Source organism: Neophocaena asiaeorientalis, unplaced genomic scaffold (assembly GCF_003031525.2).
Source record: "Neophocaena asiaeorientalis asiaeorientalis breed wild unplaced genomic scaffold, Neophocaena_asiaeorientalis_V1.1 scaffold154, whole genome shotgun sequence".
Classification (NCBI taxonomy): Eukaryota; Metazoa; Chordata; class Mammalia; order Artiodactyla; family Phocoenidae; genus Neophocaena; species Neophocaena asiaeorientalis.
In genome coordinates, this window is record NW_020172982.1 from 1,384,434 (window position 1) to 1,399,288 (window position 14,855).

General features: G+C 36.3%; 1 protein-coding gene across 1 annotated transcript in view; it reads left to right on the top strand.

The window, feature by feature from the left end:
* KCNH8 (potassium voltage-gated channel subfamily H member 8) overlaps positions 1-14,855 on the top strand; it is a 384,779-nt gene that overhangs the window by 261,606 nt on the left and 108,318 nt on the right. The window contains exon 7 of the mRNA XM_024742050.1: positions 1,709-1,916. Coding sequence (XP_024597818.1) covers positions 1,709-1,916 — 208 coding nt within the window. The remainder of the gene's footprint in view (positions 1-1,708; positions 1,917-14,855) is intronic.

Sequence of the window (14,855 nt, forward strand, 5' to 3'; positions counted from 1 at the left end):
CTAAGCCACAAAGTAGAAACTGCATCTGACTTACAATCAGCTGGAGAAATGATAGATGAGAACGTGAGTATGAAGGAGAAGAAAGTAAAACTCTACCCAGAAGACCCACAAAAAGGAATAAAAGACCACAGCTACCTGGCAACTTCCTCAATTGACCTTATGATTTTTTTTTTTGCCACACCACACCTTGCAGGATCTTAGTTGCCTGACCAGGGATCGAACCCAGGCCCGCTGCCATGGAAGCGTGGAGTCCTAACCACTGGACTGCCAGGGAATTCCCATCCTTATGATGTTTTTTTTTGCCACACCACACCTTGCAGGATCTTAGTTGCCTGACCAGGGATCGAACCCAGGCCCGCTGCCATGGAAGCGTGGAGTCCTAACCACTGGACTGCCAGGGAATTCCCATCCTTATGATGTTTTTATATTTCAGTATAGAATAATTCACAAGATTACAGTGGAAGACACTTTTATTGAATATCTATTGTTATAGTGAGCCTGGAGTGTTTTGCATCTTCACATAATAGCTTATCCGTTCACTCATTTAACACAAATTTACTGAGCACTTCCTATGTGTCAGGAACTGCTCTAGGTACATTTTTCTTGGAGATAAGGGAAGATGGCTGGAGGAGGGAGAAATTAGAAGTCAGTTGACTCCAGATAATTATAAAGGCAGACTCTCAAAAGATGCTGACCTTGTTTATGATTCTGCCTGTAAAGGAAAAATGATGCTTAGGTATAGTCATACAAACCACTTCCTTACCCTCTATTTATGGTTCACCCCCCAAATTAGAATAGGTCAAGGAACTTGTCAGATTCTATTTGCATATGAGTTAATGTTTTATTTAACTTTTCTTTTCTCTTGGAAGGTATTAAAAAGAGTGTATATTAGTGCACCACATGTGTTGTAATAGTGACATTGACCTTTCTGGTGGACACCAATGGTGCACATTTTTCAGTTGAGCCCTAAAGTCAAGAAACTAACTCCTTCACTACAAGTCTGTTGTTCTAGTTCATACAGAGGCAGCATCTAAAAGGTTTCTCCAAAATTTTGTTCCATTTGATTTTGGTTCCCTAAGCATGTTTGTTTAACAGAAAGCGCAGAATGTATGTGCTCCAGGCAAATGTTTTCTTTGTCTATCGATAATGTTAGAAGGACCATAGTAAAGCACATGAGGCAGGAGGTGTTACTGGTATTTGTGAGCAGATCTTACTCAAGTTTCTAGGTCTCACTATTTAAAAATAAGAAACCTAAGTTACTTTTGCTACCACTTTACAGGGTTTTACTTCAGTCTATACAAAGTTTTGTTATAACGCAGCTCCCTTACATGGAGAAGGGGAAGTGGAATTGAAAGAAATTAAAAGGGGTGGAGACATCTTCTATTCAATCCCGATCCCATAATGTGTTTCAGTTGTATATCAGAATATATAAAATTATCTTCAGTCATATAGGTAGAGAAAAAAAGATACATCTTAATTAAGGAAGATAATTATTCACTCAAAGAAATTAAATTGCCTTATCATCTTTTATCTTATCAATTTCCGATATATCAGGAAACGACATAGAAATGGTTGTAAAATGGTCACAATGTTGGAATCCCGATTACGCTTAATTTCAAGAACTTCCCAGAGTGGCTGTAGATGAAGTGACTGTTGTGGATGTAATGACTCCGTGAGCCAAGCTGTGTGGCTCTGTTTTCCCACGCAGGTGTCTCTCGTGCATCTCCTGAAGACCGTCCGGCTGCTGCGTCTTCTGCGTCTCCTGCAGAAGTTGGACCGTTATTCCCAACACAGCACAATCGTTCTGACTCTGCTCATGTCCATGTTTGCCCTTCTTGCACACTGGATGGCATGTATCTGGTATGTCATTGGAAAAATGGAGATGGAAGACAACAGCCTTCTGAAGTGGGAAGTTGGTAAGGGCTTACATTTGTCGCATTTTCCATTTTTAAGTGAAAAAGAGGATTGTCTAGAATTTGGGGGAGGTGAAAGATGACGCTATAAATATATGTCTTCTGACTGTTGATTTGTCTCATCGTTTTTGGGGGTGTGTGGAGAGGGTCCATGGTACAAGTGATTTCTTTTAAGAAAGTTTTCTGGAACAACCTTGCATTTTTTTCAAAGAGAATTGGGTTAAGTTCTCAATGGGTGAACTTTTAAAAATGCCCAGCGCGTCTGTAGAAGTGTTTAGATAAGTAATGTGTGATCTTATCTTAGCATATCCAATGGAGGGCTAGTAACAATAAATCATGGGGAACTGGCCAGTCATTACAATATTTTTAAATCATAAGAAAATGATCACTTGTATTTGAGGTGGCAAGTGAATAATAAAAAGGATATCTCTACTATTTTCTCCTAAAAAAAAGAGAGACAGCACTATCATACTGACTTCCACATTTAGTATACTTTGAGAACTTGTGATGATACAGAAGAAAGGATATTTACAAATATAATTTGTAAAGTTTTGTGTCCGCATAATCCATGGGAATTTAAGGGAGTTGTTTCAAGTGTTACATAATTCTGCATAAATGAATCTGAAATGTTCTGCACATGAACACATTTTTAAACTTATATCAACCACAAGAACTTTCTAAAAAAATGAAAATTCTGAAGGCTATAACCCTCTATCCTAAAATATCTGCGTTCTCACAGTCTTTCTTTTTAGACAATTGTCATAGTACCTTATGTAGGGTATTTTTTCTTCTTAATCTGACATTTAATCAGAGAATATGTTTCCTGGTTAGCTAGAAAATCCTTCACTTATCTTCTCCTCTGAAAATCAATCTTGGACTTTTGAAAGAAGCTCAGACCTTTGCCCAGGGATAAAGCCATAGAGATTCTCAAGAGAAAAAATGCTCTAACTTCTTATATCAGCACTTTAATGGCAGAGTGCATTTGGAACATCCCTGGGTGGACTCTTACTAAATGCCACTCTCTCACCATAGGGCACGTACAAAGCCTTAAAGGGCATCTTTGGAGAATGAGCTGGGGACCTTAAGAAAGTGGGTTCAAGGGAGTGAGTCTCCTGTCTACATTCTTAAAAATGCTCCTACACATCTCAATTTTGTCCTTGAGGTACACAGAGAAACTAATGCATCCTGAATTGTTTTATCTTCCTTATCAAAGCACTTTTTCTATGCATTGCTGTAGACCTCCATTCTCAGGAACAAAGTAAAGAGAGAAATAAGACTGTAAAATGAGAGCACAAATATCCTGCATAAAGAGAACATGAGGTGTGTATGTGTGTGTGTGTGTGTGTGTGAGAGAGAGAGAGAGAGAGAGAGAGAGAGAAGGAGATGGGGAAAAAGAAGATTTGATTAAAAGGAGGATCAAAGTCTGGATTGTACTTGGATGAAAACATTTTCTGTCCTTCAGTATCGTTTCCCTCTTTATAACTTTGTCCTCCAGCTTCCTCATCACAGACCCTAGCATGGTCCTAATGCTTTTCAGTGAATTACAGCATTAAGTCTCCTCCCTTTGTTGTGAATCCATGTTAAAGTTCTGATTTGTGGCCATCAGCCACCTGATTCCTTTTCGGACCTGACCTCATTTCCTTCAGACCCCAGACCTATACACACATATTAATCTGTAAGGCTTGTCTAATCTGAGAGTCTCCAGATGGGGAGATTCAGCTTATGCACGCTGTCAAATTTAGTTAGAGGAGGAAAGCTTTGTGTTCACTTCCAACATACCAGTCCTGCTGCAGACTGACAAACTAGCTGATGTTTTTCTTCCCACAAATAGGCAGAGGTATTTGTTTTCCAAGAAAAAAGAAGCCAACCCCCTGAACTTCATCTGCATTGCCCCCTACCGTGCCTACTCTTGGTCCTGGTGATATGAGTCAGTGTCACGTATGGGAGCTTGTAAGCTGGAAGTTAGCTCACAAAGAGAGCTAACTATTGGCAAAATAAAATGATGGGAAGAACATTGGGCTGGGGGGCGATGGATCTCTCCTTGCGTCATGGCTCCAACGCCTGCCAACTGTGAGATTTGCAGTAATTTTGTTCACCTGTCTGGGCCTCAGTTTCCTCATCTGCAACATGAGAAAACTCACTATGTAACTTGAAAGGCTCTTTCAGAATCCATGATTTATGACTTTAATGGAAGAATAAACCCAGTTTTGTGAGTTTAATATTGTGTATCTATTTTCTATCATAGCTCAGTGCCCATGTTAACCAGCAGAAGCAATCAATCATCCAATGTCAACAAATTTGAGGGACGTGTCAGGAAGGACATCCTATGATCATAGCATGTCAAGGAATTGATATGGTTTACTCAGTTATGATAAAAAATAACAGAACATTTATCTTTAGAGGATTAGATTTCCTGTCCAAACACCTCTAGGGATATGGTCAGGAAGGTAGCATGCTAATTATGTTTGTCAATATTGGGTTTTTAAGCTTGGCTACAAGGACTTTCCCTTCCCCTAAAATTACTTGGATCATTTGTTCGTTTGGAACATTCTCCAGCTGAGATTTGGACACAAATTAAATAATTATGACCTTCCCTACCTAATTTTGTAATGAAGCAGCTGAGAGTCTAGACTAATTTAGTTTTTACTATGTAATTTGTCCACTAATAATATGCTTTACCTTTTCTGGTCCAATTACCATGAATCAGAAAATTCATCACACACATGAAACTTGATTAGAGAACATATTGCTCTTTATGCTCTGACTAACATTAGATGTTCAGAACAGATTCATCTTCCCAAGGAATAAAATAGATCTTCCTTTCTCATCGTTGTTAATTTCCTTGAAATGATTTTTTTCCCTTTTTGCCCTTGACAGGCATGCTATTGTACTTACAACTAGAGAGGGTTCAAATATTTTGCATGAAACCAAACCAAAGCTAACCTTTAAAAAATGTTTCATAATGTCACTTCTCTATAATATATCTATTTTTGTATGGAAGAATTAATACTCCTAGATTAATAGTATCAGAAGCAAGTTATGAACTGATTTGCCTGGTGTTCTATTTTATTTCATATTCTTATGTGTTCCTATATTATATTTTAAGGAATTTGAGATTTGGCTTATTGTTTCATGGAATTTTAAGCCTGGAAGGACCTTAGTCCAGCTCTTTGATTTTATGGTGAGAAATCCAACTATATGTTATACAAGCTTTCTGGTGGAAGGGGCTTTTGTCACTTGTGTCCACTGTTGCTTCCTCACTGGGGTGTACAGTTCCTGGTGCATGGCAAATACGTAAAAAGAAAATTGTTGAATGAATCAGTCTTCAAGGTCTTTTCATTACTAAATGACAATCAAGGGACAAGAATCTAGATTCCCTAACTCCTTGTATAGAAGTCCTTCTCATAATTTTGAGCATTATGATATAATAGGGAATGGTTATTTAGCAAATTCTTTCCAGCAGGAAGATAGAAAGAACAAATAGGGTGGTAACTTAAGATTTGGCCATTTATTCAAAAAGTATTTTTTGAGTGCCCACTGCATGCTTGGTCCTGTGTTAGGCACTGGAGATACCAAAACAAATTATATACTTAAATTAGGAGCTTGGGATTAACATAGACACACTCCTATATATAAAATAGATAAGCAACAAGGACCTACTTATAGCACAGGGAACTCTACTCAATATCTTGTAATAATCTATAAGGGAAAAGAATCTGAAAAAGATTAAATATATATATTTAACTGAATATATATATATTTAATATTTAATATAATATTTATTTAACGTATATTTAACTGAATCACTTTGCTGTACACCTGAAACTAACACAACATTGTAAATCAACTATACTCCAATAAAATAAAGAAGAAAAAAATAATATACTTAATGTCATGGCACTTAAAGTCCAGTAAGAAAAACAGACAAATAATTCAATGGGTATATGGCAATGCGGTATGTTCTGTAGCAAGAACCTGCTACAGAGGTTCTATACAGAGGTGCTATAGAGGGCAGGCAACTAAATCTAACAGGTTATCAGCAGAGGCATTTCCAAGTTGAGCTGAGTTTTAAAGAAGAATGAATAGTCTTGTCTCTAAGGATGCTGAGGAATGGGTGTGTGTCACAGCAGGGACAGGGCTGTATGACGCCTTTCACTAGAACCAGCATAAAGGGTGAAGCGGGGGATGATAGTGAGGTGATGAGGCTAAAGAGGTAGGTAGTCAGGGTCCAGATCTGTAAAGACAATTCAGGCTAAGCTTTAGAGTTTGGGCTTCATCTAAGGCTACAGCAAGGCTTAAAATTCTCTCTCGAGCAGCGATCCTTTGAATATAGAACCCCAGGAGGCAAGGGGAGATGTTTTGCTCTGTTTCTTTTTCAATATCTGTAAAGTGGCCCTAATAATAGTGTGTACCTCACTGGGGTCACCAGTATTAAAGTAGGCAATCTCGGTGAAGCATTTAGCACTGTGCCCGCCACCTAGTAACTGCTCAATAAATAGGAGCTATTGTTACCATCATTACTATTTTATTAAGACAGTTACTTCTAATAAAGAAAGTACTATGACCTGGGACTAGTGATACTTATCATCTTATATGGGAAGAGTATTAAGTAATGGCTTTAAAAGTGTTGCCTTCAAGTTTAGTCACAGTGCTCCATAAGTTATTATATACTTTTTTACACGTATCTTCAAAATAATATATCTGCCCAAACTTTCTATTCGAGTCAGCCTCTGAAAATAAGTAATTTTCACATAGCCTCATAATTGCATACAAATAGGATATTTTCCCTTCAAAACTAATATAGGGGAGAGGTTCAACATCTACCCTACATGCTTGTTGGGATATAACAAACTTTTATGGAATTTAGACATAGTGCTTCAAGTCTAAGTGTGGCTTTTAAATTTAAAATTTTGTTTTCACTGTGAAGAAATATTTCAGAACATTTCTATAAGAAGACTTCAATAAATACCTAGCTAAAAATGTGTTAGAAGGCTTTGCATGAGCACAGGAAACTATACTCAATATTTTGTAATAACCTATAAGGGAAAAGAATCTGAAAAAGAATATATATGTATATGTTACTGAATATATATATATAACTGAATCACTTTGCTGTACAACTGAAACTAACACAATGCTGTAAGTCAACTACACTTCAATTTAAAATAATAATAATAAAAAAGAAGACCTTACATGTTTCCTTACATCCCAGTTAATGTAGGGATATATTATTTTAGTTATCATTTATTAAGTTCAGTTAATGACATTTATAAAGTTCAATTAATGACATTGAATTAGTCCTTAAAGAGCTCCATTAGCATCCTTGAGAGAATGTAATGGTTCTGATTTAAGCTAGGAAGGTTTGGATTTGAATCTTGCTTCGGGGATTTACTAGGCTTGTGATTTTGGTCAAGGTGACTTCAATGTGTGACTTTTTATACAACAATCTTAGTTTTCTCATCTGTAAAATGGGTGTGGCAGTACTGATCCTCACAGTGTTTTCTGAGGAATTATAGGTACTCAAGTTGACGTGCCTCACATAGTTTCTGGTACATATTATGTTCTTGCACTTGATAACTACCACCATGACCACCACCTCCACTCTTAATCACTAATTGAGGCCATTTTCAAATTGCAGCCACCTACTTAAACTTACATCAATGAGCTATATAGAGCTGAAGTAGCAGTGCTGTTCAAATGTAGTGACCAACACAGAAATGGAGTCACAGATGTAAAAAACAAACTTATGGTTACCAAGGTGGAAAGGGACAGGGGAGGGATAAATTGGGAGATTGGGATTGACATATACACACTACTATATATAAAATAGATAACTAATGAGAACCTACTGTATAGCACAGGGAACTCTACTCAATACTCTGTAATGACCTATATGGGAAAAGAATCTAAAAAAGAGTGGATATATGTATATGTATAACTGATTCACTTTGCTGTACAGTAGAAACTAACACAACATTGTAAATCAACTATAACAAAAAATTAATTTAAAAAAAACAAATCTAGTGAAGAGGTGATATTTCTGTATCAGGGACAATTCTTGATTGCAAGCAAAAACAGAAAAGGAATGCATTAGCAGGACATGCAGACTCAGAAATAGAAGGATGGAGAACAAGACTTGGGGAAAAAAATGTGAGCCAAGGCAGATCCAGATACCCCAGTGCAAGAAGCACAGTTGCTGACATTTTGCAAAGATGGCCTGGACGTGTTTTTGCCTTTGTAGATGCCATGGGTGAGTCCTAACCTTCTGTTCATCTCTGATTCACAGTCCCTGAAAGGAGAATCCGATTGGTCACGCTTACATCATACATTCAGACACGGACTTCTGGGCAAGGAGGGCTCCCCCCACCTTACACTTTCATGGTTAGAAGTGGGACCCTGTGTCTCTCCGTTACTATACACAAAGGAGAATACCCCCTTCACATAGGATTTTAGACAGCCCACCCCTCAAAAAAAGACAAAAGTCTTCTACAATAACAACTTTACCCTAATACTCAAAAAAAAAAAATAACATTTATAAAAACACTTATTAAAATGCTTCTGTAAATCATCATACCTCTCTCAGACATCAAATGTCAGATGGAATTAGCTGAAAGATGGGGATGCTGTAATTCCCGGTGCATCTTGCTCCCTGTAATGCAGTCGGTGCTGCTGTGTCAGCCTAACAGTGGTACTTACCAAGCTGTGCTTCCACAAGCAGACTGCACCGTGGTCGGTAGCTCTCTTTTGTAGCTAAAACACTAACATTCTTTCTCGAAGCTATCTCTGTTTCTAAGGCTATGACACACTGAACTTTAAATGATCTGCTTCAAAAGTTAGAGCTGAGAGTATATTGTAATAGAGGGAAGGTTTTTTTTATCTTTCAATCCTTTGGCTGGAGTACATTTATCCATTGCAGATGTCTAAACGTGTATCTGCATCACGGAAAAAAAAAAGCCCAAGAATATCATTTTCAAATTTTCATTGACAATTTTAGTCTTAAATCTCCTGATCCTCATTGGATAAAACATCATAAAACCTGATTGATTTGAATGGCTCTCTAGTTATTAACTGCTTAGCATTTACAAGCCACATGTAATGGGGAAAAAAATGACCAGGCTTATGATATTGTAAGCTGATTATTTCAATAACTATCAAATTTTCCTCAAGAGAAGATAGAATTGTCCAGCACTCTACATTTTCAGGTTCTGTGTAAAGGATTACATAATTTTTAGATAACCCTGATCTGTAGATTTTCATTCTTGCAAATACATGAAATAAAGAAAGGGGAGAAAAAGCCTAAAATGAAGATTTCTAACCATTAAAATGGACCCTAGTGACGGACTCCTGGACTTAATTTTTTTTTTTTTGAAGCAGGGTCTTGAACTTTAATGTGCACTGAAATTATGAGGATTGCATTAAAAAACAGATTCTAATTCAGTAAATCTGAGGTGGAGCCTGAGATCCAGCATTCTTAACCACCTCCCCAGTGAAATCAGGGCTACTGGACCCCACACCACACGTTGAGTAGCAAAGTTTTAAAAAGCCTTGGGACATTGTGTGACTTTAATACTCATGGTTATAAAGTCCTAAACCAGCAACAATTGAGTTCTCCCTATTTTTCACTTTCCTATGCTTTTCCAATCCCCATCACATCTGTGAACTAGTTCACAAGTGAACTAGGAATAAATTTAATGAGTAGAAAAATAACCTACAAATTTATTTTTTCTTCACATTTTTTGAAAACAATTGATTTATATCAGATTAATATTTAGCTTACATTTATTAAGCACCACCTACATGCATGGTGCAGTGCTTAATATATTTGTATGCATTTTCTCATCTGATCTTTATTGAAATCCCATGAGACAGATGTTTTCAACTTCATCTTAGAAAAAAGAAACTAAAGCTTGAAAAGTTTGAAATTTCCTGGAAATTTACTTTTTAAATTATGAAATATTTTTAACACAGAAATGTTTAGAATCAGTATAATGGTCGCCTTCTAAAAATTATATCTTTTTTAACATTTTGTTTTAATATATTTGCTTTATTTCTTTTTTTAAAATCAATGCAATATCACAGATGAAGCCAGAGCCCCACGACCCTTCAATTCTGCCTTACTCCCTCCATCTTTCCTCCTTACTATTCTAAAGTTGGTGCATAAAATTTTCTTAGACGCTGTTGTTACTATACAAATGTATTAGTAAAACAATATATGATATTATTTTCCCTCATTATCTTCCATATAAATCTTCACAAATGTAAGAAGTAATGATAATAATAATAACAGGCATACATGGGGCTTTCTCAGTGCCAGGCACTGTTCAAGGCATCTTGCTATAATTTTATGAGCCCAATACTGTTATCATTTCTATTTACTGATGAGAAAGCTGAGGCACATAGGTTGTATGACTTGACCTAGATACACAGATAAAATACACAGGAGCTGGGATTTCTCTCTTCTTTGTATCTTTTTTACATTCTCATTGAACTTTTTTTTTTTTAAGATCAATCCATCTTAGATATAAACCTTATATATTTATTTTTAACTGTTTAATAGAATTCTATTGTACAATAAGCCAGTTTACTCATCATTTTGGTTTATTTATCCACTCCCCTACTGAGTTGACTGCACCTCTCACTATGGCAAGTACTGGGCAATGAGCAATCAAATACAAGATTCTCTGTGTGCATATGCAAGAATTTCTCTGGGTCAAAGAGAATTTTGCATCTGCAAAATTAATACATATTGCCAAATTCTTCTCTGAAGCACTTGTATTCATTAATTATTTAGTTGGTCATATTATATGTGTTCTTTCCCCAGAGCTTCACCAACAATTGTTACCAATGTTTTTAAACTTGTGAAAATCTTGGAGGGTGTTGGGGAGTGGAGGGTGTAAAGTAATGTCTAATTGTTGTTTAAATTTTCATTTCCCTGTGTAAGTAAGGTATAACAAGGTAGAACATATTTTTTTTGATGTAGAGAGTCACTCTAATTTCCTCTTTGATAAATTAGAACCTCCATCTCATTAATTTTCAGTTTCTCTTCTTTCCTAAATAATCCATTTAATGCTATATATTGTTAAGTGCTGAAGTCTTTAAACGTTTTTCAAATTATATGGAACTTGAAATTAACACTCTGTTATTGATTTCTAATTACATTCATTGCTTGTTTACAGAATTTGGTCTCCGTGATACTGATTCTTCACTGTTTGTTGAAGCTCAATTTTATATATTCTTTATGTGTGAGGATATTATGTGCATACAATTTTTTGGATATAATTTTTAGTTCAAGGTTTATATATGTCCATTAGATCAAGCTTCTGAATTTAATTATACCTATATTATAGATCCTTATTAACTATTTTCTGGAAAACTACATATGGAAGTTTCATTTGGTGCTTTTTCAGACCTCTGTTCACTTTCCATAGTTTTTTGGTTTCCTTTTTATAGTTCCAGTTCCTTGTTTTTTGCCCATTATATCAAGCTTCTGAATTGAATTTAAATATTGTAAAAAACATACTATCTTATTGTATTTCTTCATTTTTATTTTATTAATTCAAGTTCATTGTGTGCTAATTTTCTGTTCATCCAACTCTTGCAAAAGGTGAACTATTTCCTCTTTTGTACTTTTAAAACATTTTTATTGTGAGCTCATCTTCAATAGGGCTTCTTCCTTCTCAAAATCTTGTGTAGATTGAGGTGTGAGAATACCCAGAACTTTGGTTGTTGTTTGCTTGCTTGCTTTTGTCAAGGATACTAGGATTTTCCCCTGCCCTGGGATCAAATTTTTAAAAATTTCTTAGCGCCAAGGTGTCTGTGATTCATGGATGGTACACATTCAGACACCAGTGCATGCAAGGCACAAGCCTAAATTTTTAAAGTTCTCTCAGAAGACCACTTTTTTCAAACTCTAATTTTCCTTGTCATCCCTGTAAGCTGTTGGGTAAATTATTTCTACCCTTCTCCCTGCATGTATCACACTTAGTATCCCAGTTGTATACAAGATGTCAGTTCCAGCATTTATAGCATTTAAGTGTTCTCTCCTGTGCACAGATGGCCATGAAACCCAAGCCCACGGTCACTATTACTTCTGACCAGCTGCCCATCCCTGTCTCCCCATCAGCATCACCACCATGGTGTCAGCTCACAGGCTTGCGGCTCCTCATTTTTGCATACGTGCATTTCACTTGCTCTTTCGGAAGCATCTATATATTTCCAGTGTTTCTATCAGAAAGGCTTGCACATAAGCAAAGTTCATAATCTTGCCAGAACCACAGTCTTCATTTCTGCCAAAAATAACATAACCTAAATTCCAGTGTAATTTTCTATGTTACCTTTGAAATATAAAAATGGTTGTAATCTAATCTGTAAAAAGCAAATTGAATAAGGGTTAATTACTCAAGACCTTATTCCCACTTGGAATGCCTTTATGGGGGAAAATCATTTAAACTTAAGACCTCAAATCTTCAATTCTTCAGATGGAATTGTTCTGTTACCAGGAAAATAAATTATGCAGCCGTCTTAAGAAGACATCATCAAATGTGCTTAATATATAATTATTTCTTTCCAGCTACTATATTAATCAAAATAATTCTTTCGGAATAAGTGACAGTTTAATGTACTGCAGATTATTTTCCTAGAGGACTATAGATATAGAGAAAAATAGAGCAGAAAAGAACTCTTTGAGATTGGTGCATTTAAATGCTACAAAGTTCTCAGTATTTACTATAAAATAAATATTCCTTGAGGCCCTAAGAAGGACAGTGTTATTAGCTGCGAGCAAGACAAGGAATCTTAGAGCTTGACTTCTAGAAGTGTACTTTGTTGTTAGAAATTCAAGAGGTAGACATAAAAATTCACAAAATTTTTTTTTATAATATTGGCTTGACGTAAGTTTGTATAGGCAACAACTTCCTCAGTCGTTTAGAAAGAAGTAGAAGTGATTCTAACTGAATCTCTCTGAAGATGGCATTTGAGCTGGGCTTAAAGAGGTGAGTACAGCTTTGGAGAGGATGCATCAGAGAACATTTAGGTGGGGACACGGTGTGAATAAAGCCATAGAAGTAGGAAATCTCACAATGTGTTTGAGGAACAATGAGTGGATGAGATGAATTTGTTTAGTCTAGAAAATTCTTGAACAGCTGGTGTCACAAAATAAAAGGCCTAGGGGAGAAAGGGGCCTAGCATTCATGGCTGAAGTGGAGAAGGCAAGCCCCATCTGAGGGAACCAATTATGACCTCAGCCCAGCACCGGTGTAGATGAAGTTTGACCACATCTGATTTTTCCAGAGAGTTTGGAACTTGGGATTTGGGGGTAAATCTTGGCTTTTGGGGGTAAAGTATTGACAAATAACTTAGAACTTGAAAAGCATAGTGTCACCGCCAAAATATGTTTCTGGGTACCTGATCAAGCCCATAGGTTACCAATTTGCCATCTCAGACTCAAAGTGAGTAAAAAGAAGGATGTGACCAAAATAATAGGTTGGAGTCTTGCCTGATGATATGCAGATACAATCCCCGAGAAGCCAGAGAAGACGTGACCTGATTAGTATAGTTTTTACGACAAACTCAAGAGGGAAAAACACAGAAAATACTTTTCTGCATGATATTTGCCAAACTATTTAGTCCAGCTGAACATTCTCGTGAAAAGGGATACGCATGCTCTTTTTTAATTAAAAAAAAATTTATTGAAATATAGTTGATTTAAATGTTGTGTTAATTTCAGGTGTACAGCAAAGTGATTCAGTTTTATATATATATATATATATATATATATTCTTTTATTATCAATACATTCTCTTCCATTATAGGTAATTATAAGATATTGAGTACAGTTCCCTGTGCTGTACAGTAGGTCCTTGCTTGTTATCTATTTTATATATAGTAGTGAGTATATGTTAAAATTGGTCTCACAGTCTACAGACTTGAACTAATGAAAAGTTTTCCTCTGTTACCCTAATTGTGTGAATATTTTTATGAAGGGGATTGAATTTATAAAGAATTTCCACTGGAACACTTTCCCCATTTGAGATTTTAACAAGCATGGACATAACTCGTGGATACATGATAAGAAATAGAAGATAATTACACATTTTATCTAAACTAATTAGATATCTGGTGTTGAAAACTTCACGACCTCTTTTCTCTCCTTTCTTGTCATATGTGTATGTGTGGGCATGTGTTTTTTATTTAGAGTTTCTCCAACTCGCTACAAACAGAAGAAACAATTAAAATGTTTTGTAGTCTATTGGAGACTATTGCCAAAATCTCCTTGGTAGCATGTCCTTTACTTGGACATCAGAGTCTTGATTTTTTTTTTTTTCCATTGAGATTCGTCAGGAAAGACAGAGACAAAAACCCAATTTTAGTTTCTCAGAAACTCAGATCCAAGAACCCCATTCAAGATAGAGATGATTTATGAAGACCTTCTTTTTAAAAACGGTGGATTTGTATCTTGGTGTATTTGGTCATGCCACCATCCTCTACACCAACATTAAATAGACTGACAGAAATTGGATATCGGAAGACTCAGTCAATTGAAATATTAAAGACAGAAGTAAAAGCTAATGTCACCTAACTTTATGTAGCTTTCGAACTCTATACCCATTTTCTCTTCTGAGGGTATTGAAAATGAACCTTTGGCTTGACATCCCCCTGTGAACCTATATATAGGTTCACAGCCTGGCTCCTCCACTTATTACCTAAGTCAGTTTTTTGTTTGTTTTGTTTTCTTTGACTGCACTGCGTGGCATCCAGAGCTCTCCTGACCAGGGATGGAACCCGTGCCCCGTGCAGGGGAAGCACGGAGTGTTAACCACTGGACTGCCAGGGAAGTCCACCTGTGTCAGTTTTGTTTGTGTTACTTACCTGTCTAAGGCACAGTCTCCTCATCTATCAACTAGAGACAGGATTAGCTGCTTCATCAGGTGTTATAAGGATTAA